This window comes from Anopheles funestus, chromosome X (genome assembly GCF_943734845.2).
Source record: "Anopheles funestus chromosome X, idAnoFuneDA-416_04, whole genome shotgun sequence".
Taxonomy (NCBI): Eukaryota; Metazoa; Arthropoda; class Insecta; order Diptera; family Culicidae; genus Anopheles; species Anopheles funestus.
In genome coordinates, this window is record NC_064597.1 from 9,326,004 (window position 1) to 9,352,541 (window position 26,538).

General features: G+C 45.3%; 1 protein-coding gene across 3 annotated transcripts in view; it reads right to left on the bottom strand.

Moving 5' to 3' along the window:
• Positions 1-25,637, bottom strand: part of LOC125766634 (netrin-B-like) — a 61,041-nt gene extending 35,404 nt beyond the window's left edge. Inside the window, exons 1-2 of one of the 3 annotated variants that reach the window (XM_049432855.1) lie at positions 25,285-25,637; positions 23,129-24,486 (exon numbers count right to left, since the gene is read on the bottom strand). In XM_049432855.1, coding sequence (XP_049288812.1) covers positions 23,129-24,362 — 1,234 coding nt within the window. In that variant the 5' untranslated portion in view covers positions 24,363-24,486; positions 25,285-25,637. Of the gene's footprint in view, positions 1-23,128; positions 24,487-25,103 lie in introns of all 3 variants that reach the window. The other 2 variants (XM_049432864.1, XM_049432845.1) reach the window with 2 other exon arrangements.
• Positions 25,638-26,538: the final 901 nt, after the last annotated feature.

Consider the following 26,538-nt stretch of genomic DNA (forward strand, 5'->3'; position numbering starts at 1 on the left):
AAAGAGGCAAAAAAAACCCGGCAAACACCCATCTACTGAGCTGACTCTGAACGTACGATCAACCTTTTTTGCAGAATTCAGCACCAGGCAGCGACAACTGACAAACACAAGAACTAGAGGCAACACAGACGGAGAATGCGAAAGTGAGACACAGTGATATATGGAGAGCGAGAGTGAGGTTAACAACATAATAAATTAATTGTGGGCTTGCCCATAAAACCCACCGTGGCGATACTGAAAATAGAAATTAAATGTTTGGATAAGTAAGATATTCGGGTGTCAAGTGAAAGCGAACGACACGATCGCTCCGAGCGTGCGTGCTGTTTTTGTTGGGCGCATGCAGATCCCGAAATTAATTATCACCCAACACGGCCGGTACGAGATAGCGTAGGATATCTCAGTTGCACATAGCGCAGCGCAGCTGACGATCTGTGCTGAGCCGGGCAAAACAAGCAAACTCAGATGCGACTGAGTGCACCCGCTATCGCGCGAGTTATTCTATCACCAAATTTTGCGACATGTTCCGCAATGCTGCAAAGTCCGACCTTTCGCCGTACCAAAGCAATTCCTTGGTGTCTTGGGTTAACTTCCCAACAGGAAGCGAGAATCGGTATGTCATAAAACAAACCCAACCACCTCGCCCGTTACAAGTAAGGCAAGCCCAATCAGCTGTCAGCGCGCGTTGGAACAGGTATACTACGCCAGCACACCTCGTGGAAATCCTTGGGAAGCGTGAGTACGCGGGCGCACGATCAGGTCTGCTTCGGTCATCATTAATCGCCACACTTGGCCAACGGTGTCGGTTACCCTCATCGGGTTTTTGATAAAGCCCACACGAAGATTTATGGACGTGACGGGTAGTGGCGTCGACACCATGTCTACGCTATCTGTTGCGTTTCCGCTGCACACACGTCACGCGCTCGATCTGACACCTTCGTCGCACACACACACAAGAACCGATGTGACAGCGCCATTGAGCGAATTTCTTTGCTGGAACAAGCTGTTTATTTATCTACCTCACCATCGAGTCTGATGAAAAGACTGTCTCCAACTTTTTTTTTTGAAACAACTAATGCACACAATAAGCGCATATCATCAGCACATTCCGTCTATATCAATACCGTACCGGGCCCGAAAGGGATCAAAACAAAGCTAAGAAAATGTAGACATATCCGCGCGCACACACCGCGTGAGCGGTATGCGAACAATTTGTCGTGACGCGGATGAGTAGACAAAAACAATCAAACATCAAAATGCGAAGGGTACAAGGAAAAGCGAAGCAACAACAAAAAGAACCGTCCGCTTGACAGAACTGCAACTGGGCAGTGGGATAGACATACGAAAACAGAGCCACGCACACCAAAAAAAAAGTACACAAATTGTTATTTTTAGCTTAAAAACGTTACGCTGTAGCGTTTTGTCAAGTGGTGAAAAATAAAAGCGATATAAACTGTTCGCTTTCCAACTCCCTCCCCAAAAATACATGCATACTGGTACGAGGAGGAGGATGAGGAGGTCAAACACGATGCCGGTATCTAATGTGGTGTTCCGAATTTCAACCTTTAACGCTAGCAAAACGAAAATCGAACCGAATATTTGAATGTACGCAATACATTATATCCGGCAAGTAACTCATTTCATTCAAGTGTTTCCAAGACGCTAACCCTAAAAGTCACATCATATCGGTACGATAATCTCGACCTCAGGGTTGTGTGTTTTTTTCTTGTTGGTTGCCTCGGATGCCCCGGGATGCAGGTAGAAGGCACAGGCACAAACACGAACCGGATGACGATATGGTGCACAAGGTACACAGACAACATCCATAGCGGCCCACAAGCGCAGCACGATGCAGCTCCCAACGCTTCCCGAAAAACCCAATCGAGATAAGTGGTGTAGCATCAACGTATCAACGGCTCGTAATCGTTCGACAAACAAGCAAACATCCATGCACGCACGACAGGCCGGCGACAGGCGCACACACACACACAACGAACCCATTATTGTACGGTGTGTTGCCAGGTTGTATAGCCTTACCTCTGCAGCCTTTGGTAGAGCAGGGCAGTTCACGGAGGCGCAAAAAGCAAAACAAAAAAAAAGGTCGAAGATCTACCCAGGTCGACCACTTGTACGGAAGGAAGCTGCAACAAAATCGCGTAGGTGTCACGTGGCTATCGATAGCGGTTGAAGTTCTTGGTGTTTCGGTTTTTTTTCTTCCGCACCCCTCAAACTACACTCAACACAACGCCATTTCCTGAGGACCTTCAATGTTGAGGAGTATCTCCACCTTTAGTCTGCTGATCTTTCTGAGCCTAACCTGACAGGTGAAAATTGAGTGTCCGTAGATAGACGTGGACGTAGCTGTTGAGTACCCTCCAATAAGAATTTATACTGTAGATCGTTTAACCCGGCTATATAAAGCGACACTCAAAACGACACGCCGAAAGGAGGTAGGAATTTCGATACATCCACAACGTACGCTCTTGAGCAAGTCAAACACTTCCCTCGCCCATGCGAACTACGGTGACTCGCCCGGTCATTATTGCACAATACCCAAACCCCGTAAAGATGTCGTCAAGAATTATCCCGCATCGACATGCGTTCGTTCAGGGAGGGAGTTTTTTTTATTGGATTTTAAACGATTACCCAAAAATTTCTCTACCCTCCCACATCATAAAAATCAAACGCGATCCCAAATAAGATGCGTTGCCGTTTACGCACCAGCTCACCCACATAAATGTGCTCCCTGTGTGTACCAGATCAGTCTGAGAGATGCCAAGAATTGGAAGTTCCCCAAAATTTCCCCAAGAGCATTCGGTGACTGTGGCACGTAAAACCGCGTTCCCACTAATTACTCAAAACGAACTTAGATTCAGACTTTTAATCAGACCATCAAACTCCAACTGTGGGCTCACATACCTGAGTGACTCGCTTTATAGCGAGTCACTTTTTATAGCAAATTCTTTCTTCCGTCTGTTTTCATCCATCACCGCAAAAAGGGAATTTCGTTTCGTATTTCATATGAAAAAAATGGCTTCTTCTGGTGGGTTATAAAGTGGCGGCATGGTTCATCGATCACGATCGAAATCGCATCTGCATCTATATTGCAGGCTGTTCCACATTCCCAACGCATAAACCTCATACACATCGCATTAGGAGCACACGTACGCGGTGCGTGATTCTTAGGATTTTGCGTTTTTTCTACCGGATCAGCCCGGTTTCCCACAAGTCGGGTTTTTTATTGAGCGGGTGAACACCTTTCTTACCATACGGGCCATAAACGTCATCCACAGTCATCTGTTGCCGCCAATATGAGGCGACAGGTAAGTTGGGCAAAACGTGCCGATGCATCTCCGCATGCGACGAACCTTTGTGTGCTGTGTGAACCCACACCGGTGGGAAAATTGATCGTATTTCCTCACATCTTAGCCGTCTGTTACAAAAGCCTTCAAGCCGAAGACGTACATCAATCGAACCGAAGCGAAAATAACTTCCAAAGCGTTACAATCACCCGCTGTAACGTACAACATGTCACACATCTATTGTTTTATGTTACATCGTTACACGAATATATTGGTAATAGCTATCGTAACGCTCTACAACGTCATCTACCGCACAGCTGACTCTTAAATCTTTCCAACCAACTCCATCTCGAAGCGCATGCAAACAGTGAGTGCTTACTTAAATATCCAATTATGGTAGCAACAATCGTTCCAGTGTTGCCGCCGCCAGCACGACTCGCAAGCCGTTAATTCAAGTGAACCCAAAACTGAACAGACGGCTAAGGAAACAAACCCAAAAAAGGGGAAAAACTAAAGGCCCAGGCGTTACGATCCGGTTTAATGTATGGATGCTGGAACTCGCTCCAGTGCAGCTTGTAATAATTAAACAAACTGACGCATGTCTGTACGGTTCCCTTTGCCTTCAGCGCACTATCATATCATGAGAGATGCTTTAAGTGAAACCGAAACCATTCTGTACCAGAGCAGACAGAAACTGACCCTGATATATTCAATTTGTTTTTGAATCTGTTATGTTATTTTTTTTGTTTCGTATAACGTTCTTGATCGTAACTAATCGCAACTAATCACGACAGCTCCCTGTCAACGAAGAGTTTTACCATTCCGTTTGATGCCGCGACCGGTTGGGTTTTTTTTCCACACCTCCTTAATTATACTCCCTCAATTACGCTGTGAAAATCACGGCCGGCCTGATGCGTCCCCAACTGTTTGCAACTGTCACGCGGTATGGTTCGGAAACCGAAATGGAATAACATAAAACCAAACCACTCAAACTGCTGCACATCATCATCGTTAGCACCTTCGCACGGACGGTTTGTGTATATATGTATTGTCACCCATTTGAGCGTGTACTTTCTTTGCCGCGGTCTGGGCACAACCGCGTAAGCGATACTCGCATGTGTTTGTCGTTAGTCATGATTTCAATTAACGAACGCTTTTACAAAAGTGCTGGCTAAAGCAATATGATCTTGTCAAACGGTTTTACATACACTGTCACGGCCATCTTTATGGGGGAAGAAAAATTAAAAACAAAAAACACACCATGCTGCTTCTGGACGAAGACGAGTAGACAAACTAGCAGGGTTTTTGATAGGCAATTGCCTTGTTGAAGTATTATCGTGTCACCTTTAATCACCTTAGCTAGAGCACCTCAGAAGAAGCGTAAAGAGGTTCAGAAGGTGTAAGTATGGCAAGTAATTATTTTTTTAAAATAAATCCTAACTATTTGGAGGAGGATCTTTTCCCTGAGAGATGTCAAGGAGGTGACAGTATTGACTGTTTTTTTGTCCTAATCATGTTCTTTGTGGGTTTCTAAAACTCCTAGCTTTATAGCCTAATAATTATATTTAACATATACTCTTGTACAACGAATTCGCGGAACACACGCTGAGCCCACCCAGCACCGAACATATGTTAACATGAAAGCGTAAACTACTGCTGAAAGTTATGAATTATGTTACCTCCGCATTGTTTGCGCAATGCATCATGATCACGGTGATGCAGAGCACCAACAGGGGGGGAAAAACGCTTTGATGTAGACAGTTGCACATTTCGACCGGGTACCGGGTAGCAGTGAGTAGCTACAGTATATTTAACTCTGCGCTCATAGACTTTTGGCCTTTTCTCCCGGGCGGTTTTTTTTTTGTTTGTAACTGAACCAACCATAACTATTGCTATTGCTGACTACTGTACCCAGGCACTCCCACACAACGATTCTTGGGGTTACATGAACACATCTTCGAACGTTTGATGCCTTTTTGTAGCGATCGCTATTATTGCAGCATTGTACCATGAGTTCCAACAATATTGTTGTCGCACGAATGGCATCGATCCAGATGTAGCGGATATGTTCCAAATATCGACAATAAAAAGAGTTGCATCGGATATCGGAATGAATGGGTGTAACACAACTCTTGAAGCATGTTGTGATATTTTGGAGATGTAAAATATCACAAACTTTGACCAGAGTTCCAGACATCTACATTTACTGAGCACGAGATATCTTGGAGTCCTGAGGTTCAATAATATTGAAGGATTTTAACAAACTATCCCAAATATAATTCTTGTTTTTTCGATATTCTTAAACTGAACTCTGGACATAGAATGATATAGCAGCCTGGACGCATATATGTTTCAAATATCGACAATATAAAGAGTTGCATCGGATATCGGAATGAAAGGGTGCAACACAACTCTTGAAGCATCTTGTGATATTTTGGGGATGTAAAATATCACAAACTTTGACCAGAGTTCCGCACATCTACATCTACTGAGCACGAGATATCTTGGAGATCTGAGGTTCAATAACATTGCAGAGTTTTAACAAATTATCCCAGATATAACTCTTGTTTTTTCGATATTCTTAAACTGAACTCTGGACATAGTATGATTGAGCACAACTCGTCTCTTCGAGCGTCTCATCACATTTTTTGGTGATGACCAACTAACGAACTGTCAAATGTATAATGACTTGACCCAATCAGTTAAGCTGCGATATCCGCGATACTGGTTGTGACTTTGTCTGTGACAGCTTTCCACTCCCATTCCTACCCGGCCGTACCTTCAAAAAACCCGCAAATCTCGTCAATCGACCAGCATGATGCATTGCACCATGAGCCTGATTAATCATAGCCCCCGCCTGGTTCGCGTCCTTCACCCGCACATCCCGCAAAGCCGGCATTGCGCTCACTCGGAACGCAACGATACATCATCCAACAGGCATATCAGCGCACACCCACCCTCGTGCACCATATCGCCGTGCAGCCGTGCGACACTTGCACGCGGATGAGGAGAAAGACTTCAGTAACCAAAAAAAAAAGCACGTGCGTACCCGTCATTACACGCGCGGCTACTATTATTAAAGACGAAAGTCGTTCTCGCTCTCGTATTAAGCAATCGATCATCGACTTCGTCAAAAAGGTTTCTTCTTTGCTCTCCTGCATTCATCACCTCGTCGCACAAACTCGCATCTCGTCGCAATGGAAACCGAGGGAGGGCGAGACAGTTAACGGGCTTGGCAGACCAGCGGAAGACCGACAAGGTCTCTTATATACATCGGCACCGGCATGGACGCCAGCGTAAACGTGCACAATTTGCACTTCCTCAGCGAGTGCGCTCGCTGTGCCAGAACCGCACCGTCGGTTACTTCAAACGTGTTTTCTAAAACGCCTTCCGGACGCCCCGGCCGAACGCCGCCGGTTTTGCGGTACAAGGCGCTTCTGATGCGACATAGATGCGACATAGATGGGATTCCCTAACATCCGTACCAAAAACAAAAAAACCGCGTGCGAACTGGTTGCTCGTTTTTTCCTTCCTCGTCCTCATCTTCGTTGCCCGAGGACGCAATATTGTCGACGCGCAGTGGCAATTAGTTTACTAAGTGCAATAGTTACCACACCTTTTACGCTTGCTCATTACCACGGTGGGAAAGGTGTTTATGGGTTTTCTCGGCATCCGGGCTCCTGCCGCAAAGTGGTTCGACTAGGGTGTCTATTGATGTGTTTGACAGAAGTGTCGCCGAGAGTCGGATACACTGGTTCCGCTGCTAAGTATAATGATGTCAATCACCGAATGAATGTTAGTGCGATGCTTTGATATTGTCCTTAACATTTAGTGAGCGTGCCGGTTTTAAGTCTTTAACCGTGGAGTGCTTTTTTGGGGATGCTCTATTCTACGGAAAAGAGCCACAAAGGCAAAGTTACTGTTCAACCACCAACAGAAGTCACTATTTTGAAGAGCAAGTTTTCACTTTCTTCACCTTGTGCCGACCTCGGCATGTCTATCAGTCATATCACGCTGATAATAATCATAAGCGGCACTACATCACTACAGGACACTCACCGCAACAAGCTCATAAGCCCCGGACTCTTACAGTACAATCCAAAAGTCCAAAGGTATTCTTATTACTGTGAATGCTAGTGTCCGTGCTAATGGTAAACTGCAACGAACTTGAGCACTACAGTGTGCACCTTACGTAGAGAACCAACCAACCAACACTTCACTTGCTGAAGTACGTCTCACTCTACCGGTCGGGATGTATAATAAGCATTAAGTGAAGGTACCGGAAGCAACATCCGGAAAGGTCCTTCCTTTCCTTCTTAGCGTTACTATTACCGGATGACACCTGAATGGTCATTGGTAACTCTCGAGAGGCTTTTCCCCCGGGGTAGTGCTCTTGTGATACTGCAGTAGCACGAGTGAATTGAATGACCTGTAAGCTTCTGCTGTGATACTTTAAGCTACAAATAAATCAGCAAAACACCACAAACCATCCAATGTTCTAGTTGGTTGAAGTAGAAATAAAACAAATAAACCATTTTTGGTTAAAATTAATACGATTCAGGTCTATTCAAGGATTTTCTCCAAGAACGACTTCTTGGAAGAAGGGAAATCCGCTGAATGCCGCTGCCATTTCAAGTGAAATAATTCAACCCACGTAAACACCAACGAAAGATTTACATTTAAAAGCCAAACCAACAAAAGAGCCGGAATGACGGGAAAATATTTAGTTGACACAGCGTTACGACAAGCGCAACCAACCAACCTTAGACGACAGCAAACGGAACGAGAAGATTACAATTAGCTGTCATTAGTAATCGTTTTGCAAATATTTGCGTCTGGTTTTTGGTAAGAAGTAAGATCCATAGTATAAACTCCATCCAAAATAGCTACATTTAATAGTCGTATTACCATTAGCCACCAGAAACTGGGAAAGAAATTCACGATAAAAGCGAAACCAAACATAGCTGGTAGATTTATAGCACCACAGGGTGCCGGACACTGGTCTAGCGTGCTGCTGCTGTGTGTGTGTTTTTTTTTTAATTCACTCGCCTCTTTTCCACCCTGTTGCTAGTTAATAAATGAGCATATCACTCAACCACTTAGGTCTCCTAAGGGATCGTTCTCGGTACGGTGCCGGATGCAGGCATTGAAGGACCTAAAATAGCCAACGCTAAATGTTTGCACCGCACGCTAAAGTGCGTGTTGCTGCCGCAACTTTTAACCCGCCGGAAGCTAACCTGAAACAAAACAGCTCACTTATACACCAGACATCAGTTTGGGGTGGTTATTTATTAGTTAGCAGTCTATCGAACTAGGTACACCTGTTGGGCAGTGTTGGGGAACCATTTTTACAACACAGACACACAAATTCTAACCAAACAATGTAACATGCTATAAAAGATGTCATGTTTTATAGCTTACCAAAATTACGTCCGAAGTGTATGACAAGTGCGTTTGTCAAAATGTCAAAATCTTCATCTTCTTCCTCCATTTTTGTTTACTATTTATTTTTAACTGTCATAAAATATATTGACCATTTACAAATACGTTTTTTTTCTATCAACTGGAACTTTAAGACATAATCGAAAATAAACATCACCCAAAGTCCCACCAAATAAAGGTCACGCTCAAGGTGCGTCCGATAAATCGTCAGCTGCCAAGTTCTCGACATGTACGCGACAGATACCTACGCGAACCATTCATAAATCGTGACGACCATCCAAACGGAGGTTTTTTTTTGAGAGAGAGAGAGAAATTTGCATGTTTAATATTATTTGTCCATCGTCACGTGTCGCTGTGTTAATACATGCAAAAATCAACTCTGCGCACATACCCCGCAGGTCATCGGCTAGTTGGCCACGGCAGTCGTGCAGCCACAGCAAGTGAGTAGGCATCTTCCCGGCACACCGTGTATCGAAACGGTCGAATCGATACGATCGATTGGCTGCGATAACGATCGGTACCGGGTGTCACTCGCCGAGAGAGAGACGGAAACCCGAACGCACCGTCCATATCGTGACAAGCCGAGTTGGTTGGGTCGGAGCCACTTGGAAAACTGGTGAAACTACCTCCGAAGGCAACGTGTTTTCTGCTGGGCTGGATGTACACCGGGCACGTTTCTGTCGAGCTGGTACGTTACCATTGCTAGGCTAATGCTGGAGCTTTTCGGAGCTAGCTGATGATTAATTCATAAGCATTCAAGTGGACCTATAGGAGTGTCTACATTACACCCTACTTGAGACATGGTTCTGGTGCAAGTGGTGCTTACCGCTGGTTCACCTGGCTTTTGAGCCTGCCACTAATCAAATATTTCCCCGCTCAAAGTGATTATCAACGTGTTTTAAACACGTGATTTACTTCTTTCAGAATGTAAGTCATCTCCCCAAAAAAAAACCTGAAAATCTCATTCAATATCACCAACGCCTCTTTGCTACTACTAAAATATTCATCACTCAGTGTCTACTGTGAACGTACAGAGCAGAGAAAAGGGAAGGAGAGAGAGAGAGCATCTACCCAAATTCTTTTCGCAAGTCAGATTCGCACAAACCCGAAATATATGCCAGCTTCCGTGCCTCTTTCTGCCGATCGTCTTGCAACAGTGGAATGTCCCTTCAGTATGCCGCTTACGCCACACGGTATCAGAAAACCCGAGCAAACGCGTACGACGTTCACGGGATGCAAATAAGAACGGGGCGGAAACGAACCGGCCAAAGACGACAACCACTGGTTCTTCGACGTAGTTGTTGCACGGGAAAGTGATGGGTTCTCGCGTCGTTTTCCTTCCATTTTTTTTCGTTCGTTCGTTCGTTGTTGTTGCTTTTGTTTATCACACCAAGGCGCCAAGTCAAGACATTCAATCGACAGACGGCGTTTTGCCATGGTTCCGTACCACGCAGACACACCCGATGCACCCGATTCCCAAACTTTTCGCTGCATCTCACGGGCCCAATTTCCCTAACCAAGGCGTACGGCAAAACGGTGTAGGACGCGGACAGCTAAATTTATGGAAACACCACTGTCAGCCAATCTGGCGCACCCGGCACATACCGACCCCCGGCGGGGCACGGCTGTTCACGGCGGCTAGTGCGCGGAGTGAAAACGACCGTTTGTGTCACTTCCTTTCGCAACATTGCAGCGCGTGCCTGCGATTCCACCTAGTGTTCGCCCTAGACCCGGACTATTCTCTCCATATTGCTTTCTTTTTGCTCGTGGTTTTTCCTTTCTTGCCGCAGCCGCAGTTTTTCATTTCGCGTAATTATGTCTAAGACCTCGGGTCGGTCGGTGTAAATATCTGCGTACGACGCGTAGGAAGCCGGTGTGCCGGGTATGGGAAACAGGACGGGTAGGCATGATTACTCATACCCCGAGTCGCTTTCGCCCCATTTCCTGTGCGACATTTATACTCCCGTGGAGTTCGCGAGAGAGAGAGCACCAACAACAAAAAAGCGATTCCAAAGACGTCATTACACGCTTTGCATCTCATGAAATAGAGGAATTGGGAGCTGTTTTCTTCTGACATTTTTTGTTGTTGCTACATTTGACTTTGAACCCATCTGTAAGAACTTTTATTGGAGTTTCGTACTTTTTACTCAGGATGGAGAATACTTTCTCAAGAATATCTTCAACTTTTCAACATGCCTTTTTTCAATTCCAATGCGTAACTACACCTCAGTACGGGGACCGTCCGACGACATTGCTGGCGATGTCTAGCGAACGCCATAGACTACCCTCTCGAACTTGGCCAAATGCCAAAGTCAACCTGAGCGATCCGATTTATCCCTTTCTGTACAAAACCGTTTGACGTTTCGCTGTACGACTTTTAACAGACCGAACGCAACTCCGCCCCCTCTACACGTCCTCCACCGTAATACGGCGGATGTGCTACTACTGCTCGCGGTCTACGTCAGATCAAAGATCGACAGCGTGTCGGACAAGCTATCGGTATGTGTTCACTGTATCACTGGGACGAATTCCGCACAATTGCACTGTGGTTGAGTTAGAGGTACCTCCACACAAAAAACTGACTCTACTCTTCCGTATGCAACTACACACGATGGGAAATGTAAATCAATTGCAAGATGTGCTTCAAACAATGCTCTTTTGCTGGAAGATCGGAAGATTACTACTGCAATTGCATCAGCCCACGAATTGCTCGCATCTTTGGCAACGACCCCACATTGTGTAGATCTCTCATTCCCCAGATAACCTCATGCAAAAAGGAAAAGTGTCAGATGATTGCTCGTTTGACAGGTCTACGTGATGCAGAGCGTGCTATTTTTTGACTGGGATTGATTCTCGCTCGCTCTCAACATCCGAAGGTGTTGATCAGTCAGGTGCAACGGATTGTTCCGGTAAGGGGTTTTTGGCTGGAACCTGGGAAGACCCATCGCGAATTACACGCGCAGTGCGTCACTTGCACAATGAATAGATTTTTGGTTGCAATTTTGTGTGTGCTTTTTAGTTTCGCCATTCTACTGCACATATCGGTGTATGGGTATGCACAATCTGCATAATCGACACCTGGCGTACCTACCATCAGTACGATCACGCTCGGATGATCAAAACCCGATATACAACCCGCAGAGTCCACAACCGGAAACTGTATAGTATTTAAAGTTAACCCTCCCTGCACGCAGTTCCCTCGGTTCCAACACTCCTCCTACAGTTACTGACGCCAGTCGGCAGGTTACTGAAAATAGCCTCAACCTTCAACGTTCGACGCCGCTTTTGGGATGGGGGTGAGCGTGCCAAAAATTCTACCAAAAAAAAACATTAACCCGATGTACCTGTACCACCCTTCACAGGTGTTGGTGAGGGGCAGGTGAGACCGGGCAGATGAGGTTACATCTCTACATACATACCTGTACACTGTCTGACCTTTGACGTTTGTCAGCGTTTAGACACTACCTCACCAGAGAATAGATTTTCATTTCGTTCTCCTGTCTCTTTTCTTCTTGGTTAATCAGTATCTTAGTTTATTACTTAAGAAATGAACTACGTGTTATATACTCCCTTGTCAAACCATAAAACAGATCTTCATTTCGTTCTCCTGTCTCTTTTCTTCTTGGTTAAGCAGTATCTTAGTTTATTACTTAAGAAACGAACTACGTGTTATATACTCCCTTGTCCAACCACAAAACAGATCCATAACTCTATCTAAGGACTCTCTAAGGACTCTATCACTTTCTACTGTTTTTAAACCCTCTCCTTAAGGAGTAGATTTCTCTACAATTAATAGGACCACAACGATGATAAAGCAGTCTTTACACGATTATCAGTTTAAAAATTCTCGAGACGTTCCAGACTACAGTAGCACTGGCAGAAAACACACCCAGACACTTCTCAAGCACCCAAAATCCAAAATATAACTTCAGACGACGGTAGTGCAGTAGTCCAACCGAAGTGAACGAGGGTGTGCGTGGCTCGTAAATTGCAGACTTGATAGGCACGTTTTCATCGCTATAATTGAAACGCCGTTCGTGCATGGTTGTGGATTCAACCAACACTCTGTTTTATTTTTTGTTTTGGGCGTTCTTTTATCTGTTTCACTAAAAGCATCTAAGCTAGCTATTCGGTGCAAAATCGTACAATATAGCATCGAAAGAAAAAAAGATGCCACAGATTATGTTGTTTGGTCTTCTGTTTTTCATTTTTTTTTGTTTGTATTCTTCACTTCTTTAGTGTATCCATTATTAGTGCTTTTCCATTATTCTTCGAAACGGAAGGATCGGTTCGATCGGTTCGATCATCTGCAGAAAGATAGTTTTAAAGCGTGTTTTTTTTTTGCTCCACTTTTGCTCGAGCCTTGTTAATACAAGGCCGAGAACGAAGTTTTGGATGCAAAGTGGGATGCAACACAACAGTGGGATGAAACCTGCCATTAAAACGTCTTTCGTTCGATTGCTCGAAAATACGATGGCACGATTTTTTTTTGTTCTTATTTTTTTTTGCTTAGATTAAGTCGAATTAATACTTTAAAAAAAAAGCACACACAAACATATGCAAATTCAACCAGAAGAGCATTGCTTATATTAGCACTAATTTGTTCGAGGAAATAATTTCAGCTTGCAGTATCATTAGATGGCGTGTCTCTCGCCACAATACGCGAACGCCATTTTTCTTGTAAGATGGAAAGAAATCGTAAAAGCGCTTTTTATTGCCATTTGGGTTGTTGTTTTTTTTTCTCCCCCCGCTTCACTCGTTTCATATTCCCAGCATAATGTAAGTTGATGAGTTGCTGATGAAGGTGATAAAATCTCCAACCGTCTACAGGAAGGGAGCTTCAGCTCCAGCAGAAGCGCACGGTGTGTTGTAGTCGAAAACTTGAAGCAAATCACCCGAAATGAAAACATGTGTTATTTTCGTATCTTTCCCCCTTCACCAAGAGCCCAGCAAACTGTTCTGCTAAAATCGCCTAGCAGCAGCAGCAGCATCGAAAGCAGCAGATCGAAACTGTCAAGTGCCTACCGTGTCTACCTGCCTGTCGCTACCATTCCACTCAACTTGCGACAAATGTGAAGTGACAGTAGCTAATTAAATCTCACCGACCTCCGCTCGTGAAGTACTCGCGATGGAGGGTGGCAGTGCGACCAAACAGTAGCCAACCGTACCGTAGCTTCCGAAAACCGAAATCCAAATGTGTGTTTCCCTATCGTCTATCGGCCTGGAGGGGGTTTTTGTGAAGTTTCAAATTCAACCCCCTTAAACCTCCCCTCCTCCACTCTCGCGCGTGAAACGTTGCACAGCGAAATTCGATTCCTTTGGTCGCGCTCGCTTGAGATTGATTTTAATTACAAATTAAATATTTTCAAACACAATTTTATTGAAATTCCTTTCAGTGTTCGTGTGTCTCTAACCTTCGGGGCCTTGATGGACATAAAAACTCCCCTTCCCCACCCCCCTCCCCCCCCACCCTTCTGGAACATCTCTCAGATAGTTGGAAGGAAGCATTTCCAACCTGTTCGCTCCACGGTGGAACCCGAACCGAACCGATGTCGCTTTTTAATTGCTTGGTTTTCCACGACCCAGCACCCCAGTACCGCACCTAGGCAAGCGGAGGCGATTTTGCTTTTCCTATCGATTTTAAACAAATAAATCCGTACTGTGACCCAAAGCGCACGTCAATCAAGGTTGTTCCGCGGGGTGGTTTGCCGGTGGTGTACAGGGGTGGTTAGTGTGAAGCGAGACGCAACTCCACTCGTAGATAAGTAAAAAGCAAACAAAAAAAAACCCCCCAAACCATTAAAGTCGTGGGAAACGCGATAGCGAATAGAGCCTAACATCCTTTTCCATTTTAGCCACACACAAAAAAACGCGTTTTATAGATTAAAACCGAAATGGCCCGAAAAAGATGATTCAAACCACCACGCGATAAGCCATCTGCGATGGGCAGAGCGGTTTTAAGGTTCCGCTGCGAATCACTGATAGATTTTGGGCGCTCGACAAACGTGTCCGCGAACACATTTCGCCCAATTAACAAAACCCCCCCCAAAAAGGAGGTAGCCCAAATCGAACATCGGCTGAAATCGTTCTAGCTTTATAGCGAGATATATCACCAACGGAGACCCACCAAAAACATGGGTGACTTCATTAGCCCAATCTCCAACATTCAGGGGAAACGTTTACATGCCATGGATCGCATTTATTTCTTGGCAAACAACGGAGAGAAGAAGAAGACGAGAAGAAGAAAAACGCCATACGGCGATGAGCCGTAATCCGCACCAGAGGAATGCAAAAACTCGAAAGCAAAGCAAATTTTAAGACGCCTGCCAAGCTCGTTAAATCAAATCCAATTAGGCAAACGGTCAACGCGGTTTACCCGTACTCCCCCCCGGGTGTTCGACTGGAACTTGGTTATTTTTTTTGATGTGGTACCGTAACACTATCCCCCAAATGAGCATTATAAACATCCTGAGCGGTTGTTGTGTTTTTGTCTTCCTTCCCGCTCTCTCTCGCTCTCGCTCGCTCGCTCATACTGTCAACTTCTCCTTTGCCGGCTGTCGACAACGTATGGTTCGTATCTTGGACAAGCAACATCCACGTAGTATCTCCCATTACAGCTCGATTTTCTATGCATATCAGATCAGTGAACCAAACCAAAAAAAAAGGTCACAAATGTGAAAATTGGATCAGAAACTTCTCAGGATACCTACAACAACAGCAAAAAAGAAGGAAAAAAAAATACAAATCAAGTTCGCCGAGGACATAAATGTCCCGAGTACCTCCGACAAACTGGATGGGTTCTCGTCCCCTGACCGTTTGGAATTCTACACACGTGAGCGCTGCTCTGGCCAGCAAAGAGCGGCACACAGAGGTTCCATACAGAGCCGAACTACTTCCCGAAAACTTGCCGCCTGTCCGATTCGCTCGGTGTTCGGTGTTTTGGAGACCCTAAGCTTCAAATTAGCCAAATCGCGGAACGGGCAAGGGAGGAGCGTGCGCACTAATGAAACGCAGCAAAAAAAATAAGCTGCCATACTGCGACACGATCGCTTTTCTGCCACGTTTAGATGATCGTTAAGAGTGCTCCAAACGGCCAGCATTTAATCGACCGCTTTGGCAGCGGGTTCCGGTTCGGGGGGTGTGTGTGTGTCTGTCTGCTCCAGGTTCCAGATTGGAAACCAGTGCAACGATGGATCCGAGGGAATGTCTTAGGAAACGGACCAGCACTGCGGTATCGGTATCATGTTGCGCCTGTTGGAGTTTTTTTCCTTTTCTTGTTGTAGTTGCGCTCCTTCCAACGGAGCGAACGCGGCGCAAGGCCTACCACGGCGGTCCTCTCCACCAAATATCAGGTATCATCTCAATCTTCGATAAACTGTCTAGCCGTTCGGTGCGGCGTCCACCTCCTTCCTGCGGCTTTTGGAAAATATTTTACGAGGTCACGCAAAAGCAAAGCAGAGCCCCAGATAAACCCTTTTCCCTCTGCGCTCTGCTCTGCAATGTGCATGGCAGTGCTGCTTCACGTTGCTCCGTCACAGCAGGGATGCCGATCGTTTTGATTATCGAATGATCTGGACAGTCGAACAGAAGCTGCCAACCGTGCACAAAGATCAACCCCAGGCCTAATGCCCCAACAGTTTGGCGGAACCTTGAAGCTAAAGGGCTCTCCAATCTATGAGGCAAATGTTGGAAGACAGGGGGGGAGGGGGGCATCTCCCATTTCGAGCTCAAGGGGGGGGTCAAATCGCTTCGGGGTCTAATTTAACTGTCAGTCAGATTTTCGGTGGGCAAAGAAAAAAGAAAAAGGTGAGGAAACTCTCACCGGACACAGGAAGCTGAAACGTTTAAGCGGTGGCCGCCGTGTGCGTCATCCGGCGTGCCTTAAATTGCAGAACTGGCTAGATCAACTCCAAGCGATAGGTTAGCTGTCAAGTTAGCAAAAAAAAATGGAACGTTTAGTGTCCATCAGCTTAAAAGCTTTTTTCTTTAAAACTAGAATATTATCAGGTGTCTGGAGTGAAAAGGCACACTACGCAAGAAGATCACACCATATCTGCAAATCTCCCACTGATTTATCGCACTTTCTTTCCTAGAACCCCAACAATAATCCTTTTTAGATCCGTTTCGGCAAACCTTGGAAAATAAATTTCCCAAACCCAAAAAACACAAAACCGCTGAGCATTCACCAAAAACGCAAAACTTTCTAACGTTGCTGTGCGAGCAAAATTTATTACATTCACCTGATTATTCATGGCAACAACTTCTTCATCCACGCTGTAGGCCGGCAGCATACAGCACACGGTTCCCTTAAAAATTTCGAGACGCCTATAAGACAAGGTGTTTAATTAGGAGCAACCTTTAAAAGCAGCACGAGCACGCTGCCGGCCGGGGGCTTTTTGGGAAGCTTTCAATAAACAAAAAACCAACGAAAACAAAACCAAAAAAAAAGCAGCAAGATACACCCCCAATACATAAATGTAAAACGAGCCGCAAGCGTGCGAGCTAAGATGGCGACGAAAATAAAGCAAAACTCCATCCACCCAAAACACACCGCAAAGAATATGGTAAAATTTGCATTTTTTTGTTTTGTTGCTCTTGTTTTTGTTTTAAGGAAGTAACTTTTCGGTACGCAATGTTAGATTATGGTGAGGTTGAAGTGTTCCTTATGCCGTACGACATTTTGTTTCGCCATTTTTCTGTTTTTGTTTTTCATTGTTTTGTTCTTGCGAACAGAAAAGCTTCTCCAAAACACGCAGCTTGAAGTGTTCTCTCGCTTGTAATGGGGGGATCGTCTTTCCGGTTACCGAACAAGCATTATTAATGTTAATGTATTTGAAAATGTGTAAATTACCGACCGATTCCGGTTAAAGGAAGGAAGTTTACACAAAACCGGCAGCCATTTGATGCCGAATGATGGCATTTCGCACAGCCTGTGATTGCCAACACGGTGAGTAATCACGGCAGGACGGTTAGAATTTTTTTTAGTACAATTTTTCTTAGTACAATTAATTGCTTATTTTGATTTTTTTAAATAAATAAATTTATTATTATATTTGTAACAAATATCTTTGAAGAAAAATCACATATTGAATTATTTTTATTTATTTAGTTCAATTTTAAATACATTGACTACATTTTTAAGAACTCCAAAAATTATTTTCAGATGTTCTAAAATGTTCTAATAACAAGAAATTAAATAAAGCATTGGTGTAAAAAATCACAAATTGAAAAGGAATTATTTTTCTTTTGCCCACAATCTTCCCTAGTCGTGCAGAGCGAATTGGTAACGACGACCCTCCCGGCAAACGATTAGAACCATCATCAACCTGCTAGTGCGTGTCCGGCTGTGATTCCAGCAGAACAGAACGTACAAAGATAAACAGGAAAGCGAATGAAACGTGAAGCTAACGGTCGGCCAAGCAAGGTGCAACAAACGCCTGCAGACATCCACCGTCATCCACCATGCTGTGCCATCGAGGCTGATCATGCTGTGGATTGTGGATTTAATACGAAAACTTTTGCATCTCGTGCTATAATCTCCGTACCGTCCGGTTCCATCCATATTGGTGCGAACGAGTTGGCGTACCCGGGTGATTTAGCACAGATAGCATCGCGTTGAAACACTGCAAACACACACAAAAAGGGCTCATATTTCGGTGTTTTTTTTTTTATTTTTGTAGTCACAAGTGTCGCAAGAATTCTATTTTTTCCGCTTTCCAGTTTTTGGTTGGGATTTCGTTAGCAATGAAGACACGAGGTTGCGGGAAGCTTACATGCTTACAGCGAAAAAAAGAAACTTCAAGACCACACAGTTGTGGGTTATGGTGCTGTTTGCACTAACACCTTATCTACGTGCGACGCATCGTCTACCCGATATAACCCTTCCGGTGTACGTACTTGTCAATGGACAACAGAAATCATTCATTACCTAAACCACCCCGACGTGTGACAACCTATTGAACGGGCGATTCCGGGTGACTCAGTCAAAGACTTCCGCCGATAGTGCGTTATCTAATCGGTGTGAGGTGTTCCCTTTATGGACGACAGGGATTTACACAGATTTCTACGTTACCACGTCCGAAAGTTTGGTACGGCGGGGGGAAAGAGAAATATTCCAAACCGGCACATATCGATGGACGATTAAAACCTTCCAAAAATACTGATAACCAGTCGGTAAATCTTATTTCATTTTTTGAGTTCCACAATCCCACCGTTTGAGTTCCGCAAAGCCTATGAACATTACAAGAAAAATGGAACAATGAAAATAATGCATGATTTTATTACTCTTTCCTTAACGAAGTACGCTAGCGAGAATATTTCACCGTGCTGCAGTACTTGCGCTCGTCGATCTTCAAATATTTGTTCCGAAAGAAACAAAAGAATTTTAATCATTTTTCGAAATCGAAATTAAAAACCCCTCACACACGTTATAGATTTGTACCGATTAGCTGACTCTGTTCGCAACAAAGAACCCACTTCACATACGCTCCGATGCATTCTTTCGTGCTAAGCACCGACCCTTGCAAATCTTCTGTTTGCGTTTTTTTTCTTTGCTGTTTTTTGCACCAGAAAAAAAAAACGCAAACCCCTCTAGGCGGAAGTGTATTGTTTCAAGAGTAGTACGAAATGGATCTGTGAAAGAACTTGTATGCGAAACAGAGGGGGAAAGAAATCTTGTTCCAATAAAGGGCAAAGACACAAATCAGTTTTTAGCAATAATATATCATTCAAGCAATTATCTAGGGTTTTGTGTAATGCAGATGTTCCTCAAAACGTTGTCCAACAAAAATGCGATTGTATTCTGACAGCTGCGACATGTCCGATTGTGAGTTCCGGTTACATTGGTGTACATTGTCTTACGTCTATAGACTCTTAGGCTCTGTAGCAACCGGACAGGAACTGAAGCACTGACGCACAATTTCTGCAATACACCAAAGAGAAAATGAAACAACACCCAAAACAGTCGGAAAGCAACAAATCTCTGACATCCTTGGAAAAGTCGATCGCTCAACAGCAAGTGACCTTTTGCGCGTAACACTTCCCGAACAAAGTGACAAGTAGTTGCGCGTACGCGGGGAGTCATTAAAAACTGGGATTTTGTTTTCGGTTTATTTTTTTGCTCCCCGAACAAACAACACAACCACAAAGTTACACACCTTGTACGTCTATAAATGTTCGATGTTTTTTTTTTTTTTGTCTTTGTGTATGTCAGGACTTCCAGAGTTCGGATGGCTAGGCACCGCGGGATGTCTTCCCATTCTTGCTGTGACGCTACAGGATGGTTAATGTCTGCCGGTGGGTCTTAACGGTGCGCGTAAGGTTAATGAATATAAATGCAGCCTATTAAGTGAATCGCTTCCTCAATTTCTCCAATCGCCGAACAAACGAGCATCGGAGCATTTGAGTGCCTTTACCGTACAATGACAACAGCTGCCAGACCGATCGTACCCCGTTGGTATTCGATTTTTGGTACACTCACACAAGAGAGAGATAGCGTAAGATGCGAAAAAGGGAGTATAGAGGGAGAGGAAATAGAATAAAAAAGAAAGATGGCATTGACTGAGAGGAGCAACGTTACCCATCTACTTGATCCAGCCACAACAGCTAATCGCACATACGAGCGGGCGCACATCGTCATGCCCAAAATCGAAACTCAGACAGTGGAACCGATATACGAAAACAAGGATATCTCTAATCTTCCACTTCAACTCCCCCTCCCGGAAAGACTCCGTTCCAGGGGCGATAAAGACATCAAGCAGACAAGAGCATCCGAGACACTGTGAAAACGCAAACCACTCGTAGCAGTACGGTACCACTCGTACCAAAGCTCAAGGACCCTGAGGCTTCGGAGGATTTGTTTTATTTCTTTCTTTCTTTCTTTTTTTTGCATTCCCCTTTATCGGGCTTACCGGGATTAACCGGGGTTTCGTACCACATCCCTTTTTGGCACGCGGTGCGTGTTGCAGCGCGTGTTGCAACGCGGCGGTTGGAGCACGGTTTCGAAGCACACAGCTGCAAAAATAATGGCAGAAGCGAGCCGAGTCACCAACGGGATGAAGCAGATTGAAGGGAAGCGGAACTAAAACCGGGAACCACGCATGAGGTTTTTTTTTTTGGGCAGAAATTTATCCCATCCATCTCGCACAAACACGGTTCGATACGTCCCTGAAGGGGTGGATTGTTGTTGTTTTTTTTTTTGGTCAAAATAATATGGGGGAGGCATTCACTGTACGGTTGCGGTACGTATGCTTCTGCTGGACAGTGTACAAAACTGACCGAAACTTTGCATTGAAATGTGATTGCTTTTTTATTTTTTCTTTTGCCAATTTGAAGATTCTAATTCGTTCAATTCCTCAATTAAAAAAAATTAAAAAAAATCTTATAATATTGAAAAGCACTGTAAAATGTTACTTGAAAAGAGGTTTAATTTCGACTTTGCCTTCAGATTTTTTTTTTGACAATGGTTTTGTAGTTCGGTTTGGTAAACCCTGCACCAGGCAAATGCAAAATTAACCTCAAGGAAAGAAAAACAGGAAAAGCGAACGTAGTGCACGGCCATGTTTACCAAAACCCATCACGTGCAGTCGTCCGTGTCGCGTGGAAGGATCGACGACAAGTCTGTTCCGTCCTGCAACCCACCTTCCACACCCCCGAAAAATCCAGCCGACGGTACGGTGCACAGTTCTTGCAGTCACCCACGCCACTCGAATAGAGACCGCCTGCTGTGGACAGTAATCCCTTTTTGGAAAGCGCTACAAAGCGATGCAAAAAATAACACTCACACACACACACAGTGAGAGGGAAATTTCGACCCAACAAATATCGGGATTGGGTAAATGGAGATGGACAGTGAAAGAGGAGAGTACGGCCAAAGGTTCGAAGGCATTCCTCTTTTTGGTGCGGATGTGTTTCAGGTTGCGCGCCGCACCCGGAAAATGGAAGATGAAACTGGATGAAAGGGAAAACCGGACGAACGGATAGCAACAATGGTTGTTTGGGATCGAACGTAGCCTAGCCGCCTGTTCGGTACACACGGTCATGTGCAGAAGTTCGTTCGATGTGTGTGCACCCGCCAGGAACTGGACAAGACATGCAAAACTCGACGGGTGTGTGTGTGTGAAATGGGATAGAATTTCGAAAAACAGGACAAATTTTTATGCTCGTCCAGCCATCCCGTCGCCGGTGGTCCTGAGACGGATTGTCGGCAAACCAGCCGACTTGGTGGAAGTGTCAGTGTCCCGGGACACATAAGTTATTTATTTCACGCCGAGAAACTGAAGCGTCCGATCGATTGTGAACCATCCCAACAAGGGAGTTGCATCACATGCAGGTCAAATGAGATGAGAGCTTTTTTTATCTTTTCTCTTAGGATCATATCAACGACTGTACAGTCAGCTCATGTTAAGGATGTCGTTAGTTAACTCATCAGAAACATGACATTTTCTTTGAAACCCAAGATGGTACGTCCGCTTCTAGAAACTCCAACAAAAAAACCAAGGTTTCACGCGACTTATTTTCAATTACGCTCCGAAACAGAGTGAAATAATCAAGTTCTATGATGATGAAGAATCATATCGCTGAGACACACGGCACTAGATGTCATCCTGTGCAAATAGCGTCCAGAGTGGCAGCGAGCTCCGTACGGCAAACGGAAAGAAGACAACACGCCAAGCATAAATATTTATCCTTAGGAACACGGCCCAAAACCAACATGGAAGCAGTGCAGACGGTGAACTTTTCTCTCCTATTTGCTTCCAACACCCGGTGCACTATCCAGACCACTTTTTGTTCCCTTTTGCATGTCCTGTCCAACGAACGGTAACACTTTTTTCCCCCTTTCCAGGACACAAAGTTCGTTTTACGTGCACTTTCCTACTTAGTTTCGCTCGTGGATCTGCACCTTATCTGGTGTGCACCATTCGCCCATCGCTTCAGCTGCTGCCAAGGTGTATACAGACCAACTTGGGATGGAAGAGAAGAGAAACAGAATCCATTTTTCTTTCAGCCCATCACCCCGAGCTGCAACTTCCGCAACAAAAAATACGAAAACATTTTAGGTCGCTTGGCAAACTTCAACTTCGACCCCAAAAAGGTATCGCTCTGTATGCGAACCCTGCCCATGTCTGTACGTGAAGTGGAATGAAGAAATTGAATTCCTTGCTCACTGGAGCTAGAAAGCAAGACCTGTTTCTTCTGCCTAATGTAAATGGGTGGTTTTTTTTTTAAATTGAATTTCGCCCAACTTCAACTCAAATCTGGGAGAGACTAAGATATTCCCTCCTCAATAATGTTAGTAATGTCCGTATAGCCTTTCCAGACTTGTTTGTGACTCTCTTCCCGCTGTAGTCCGAAATGGTTCGAGAACAGCCTCGTCTAGCTTTACTTACCTTTGCATTCGTTCGCGTCACGCATTGTACCGCGGCCCCAGGGTCGATCGAAGTAGAACGGTTTGCAGCGTTCGCAGTCCCGCCCAGCGGTGTTGTGCTTGCAGTCACACTCGAGCTTCCCGTCCGTGCCCTTCACGCAACGGGACGCGTGCCCATTGCACTTGCACCGTCCACCGACGGCAAAGTCGGACAGTGCGTACGTTAGCACGCCGGAACCGACACCCTGGGTACCGAAGTCTCGTGGATGCATCAGGAAGTCGGACGCTTTCTTAGGGACGCCACCAAACTTGCCACCGCCGAGCAGCTCGGTTGATTGCGATTTCGCGAGGGATGAAGATCCACCACCTCCGCCACCACCTCCACCACCACCGCCGCCTCCGCCGCCGCTCGCCGGCTGGAGCCGGTGAAAGATGACGCGTATGTCCGTGGCGGTGACCCAATCCTGCAGGATGACCGAGTTGTCAAAGTCAGGCGCAGACGGCCGTCCCTCCAGTGTGCTGAACGCAATCCGTGACCCTTGCACACCGTCCACACTGTAGCGGTTGTGATCGACACAGCGTGCCTCCTGTTCGTTGCTGGGCGAAATCGTAGCCTTTGTCGGGCGGCCGTACAGCTTCCGGCACTGGGAGCTGTAGAACTGGAACGGTAGCCAGTTTTTACCGTAGTCCGCACTCTTGTAGATCGCCATCGAGTCTGGCCGGATTGCGTGCGGGCAGAACATCAGGCTCACGTACGTTAGCTCGAACTTTTTGCCGAGCGACAGCGTCAGCGTCACATTGTCTGGACCGGCGTCGAGCGTACCGCTGCGCGGTTCCGACCGCCAGCAGGTGACATTGTTCGGGTTGTGCACATCGGTCAGGGCGAGTGCGGAATAGCGCTTGGTCGAGTCCGCATCGTCACAGATCTCGCAGGTGGATTCCACCATCCCGGACCGGCCACCCGCCATTAGCCCACCGTCGGACGCTTCCTTCAGATCGCAGAACCGGGCCGGCTTGCCCTGGCCGCACGTCGACGACGCCTCGATCGGTACACCGAACGCCGCATTCACAAAGTCCGGCATACAGCGGCGCGGACGCTCCTCGTCATAGCACGGATCGTTTACCGGGTGGGTCGGAAAGCTGCGCAGATACTGGCCACGGTGTACGGCCCATCCGTTACCGGCCAGCAATAGTGTCAAGAGTATCGCACACTGCCACGGACTACCGCCGGGCACCATCGTCGCTGTTGGTCGCATCCTGGTCACGGCACCACTGCACTTCACCAAACTTCGCCCTTTTGCGTGGGGCGTATCACGCGTATCCTCGAGGTTCGAGGTTCAATAGAACGCGAGGAGAGGGGGAAAAAAATGCTTGAAAACCCTAGAAAACAAAAATTTCCATAATCTAGAGTATCCGATCGTTACAAACTTCAAAAGAAATGAGAACCCCCAAGAAGAATAAAATCTAGACTATTGTGGAGCATTAAATTTCTCAATGACGAAACAGTATCGCAATAAGATGTTGACATCAACAATGAAAAAAATTCATCTTGTAGCTCCCGCTGCCATTAAGGCACGCTAAAGGACATTAAAACAAAAATGGGCTGGTAAAAACTTTGAGACTCCCGTTTTCAAATTTGTTCTTCAAAACCAAAACGAATGTTCGGTATAGCGATCAGAACACGCCACTCGTGACGGATGCTGCGGGCGAATGCGTGTCGCAAATATCTTCAGTCAGCTTCCAGTTACCCAAAAACCGGTGATGATGTTCCAATTTTAAACTGCTCGTTGATAGTAGCGTTACGGTGTTTGATAGTAGAGGGTGTTCCTTCCCCGTTCCGGGCACTTCTGTCTGAATGGACACACATCACAAGCCTCACAACCACGGTGGAGATCTTAAGCGTTAAGCCACCACCGGCTACAAATGGCCTATTAAGGTGAAGCAAAATGAAAACCTTCCCAAAAAAAAAAGGAACAATGGCAGACGGTACTACTAACCAAAACAAACACACCACACACACGCGCGCGCGCGCCTACTTTTTATGCCACCACCACCAGGGATAACCGGGATCCCCGAAAACCGTTTCAGATTGTATAAGGACTTTTGACGATTAAAAAAAAAGAATTTCCCCTACCTAACTACCCCCCGCGGGTTCCCCAAACACGAACGTTCCGATACCGTTTGGTGTCTGCACGGTTTTTGACACTGTTGCTCCACACTGCACCACACACACACACACGCACAAACACTCTAAACACTCGAATCGCAACCGCAACACGGGATAGAAAACGCACAGAAAGCGGACAACAAACGACCAACCGCCCAAAAACAATCCGCACGGTCTTGAAACACAGATTCAACTGAACGACCAGCGGTGGCCACCGTATCCTCGCAGCGCAGCACTCTAGTCGGTCCGAACCATCTTTAGCCGTGGCACTCAGAAATCTCGGCACCCGGCACCAAAACGAAGCAACAGCGCCGTCGCCATTCGGGTGAGAGTGAGTACCCCCCCATCCAAGTGGGTCGGAAAAATCTATCTCTCAGAGTGGAAAAGTTTGTACACACCAGCACACGGTACAGCACGGTTTCTTGAAGGTGTGCGAGTGAGACCCCCGCGGAACCGTGCGAGCAGGACAGGTGATACGCATTTTTATGCTGTTGCATGAGAGAATGGTAAAGCGGGAAAATGAGTTACGCTCTCGAAATGTGTGCGTGCGTGTGAGAGAGAGAGAGCGAGAAAGAGTTGTGAGCAAATTCCACACTTCGTGCATTCAATCGGTGCTAGCCGTCCACTCCGGATTGGTTTAAATACGGGAACTCACACCACCCGAAGCGATTCCATTGGCCGAGTGCTGGCCACGATTGGTTCATGCTTCGTTACGCATGGATGGATTTTCCCCTCCATGCTCCGCGAACTCAACGATCAGAACAAAAGAGAATTGCTACACTGTAAACTTTCATGGAATGACAAAATTATTTACAGTGCTAATAAATAAGTTAAATTAAATAGTATTTTATACTATTTAATTAATAATAAAATAGTATTTTAATTAATAATTTTAAAAAAATTGTGGAATCTTTTATTTGAAAAAAAAAATAATTTATATAATATACAAATTTCCATTTTTGAAGTCTTTTATAATTTTATGTATTTTATTTTATTCTCCTTAGTACGTTTCTACCATAAATATTAGAATAATTGTTTTAACCCACATTTATTAAAAAACTTAAATTTAATCATTTTTTTACACTATTTTAACCATTTTATGTAAAACTTCCATACTCTAAGCTATAATACAAAATTTAAAAATCTCCCGCATATACTTAAACTAGCTTCCTTCTGTTCGTTCTTCGACTTAACTCATTTGAAAATAAAAATTAAATAACCTTCATTATCGCACCGTCCCGCATAAAGTCTTCATCACCGAAAAG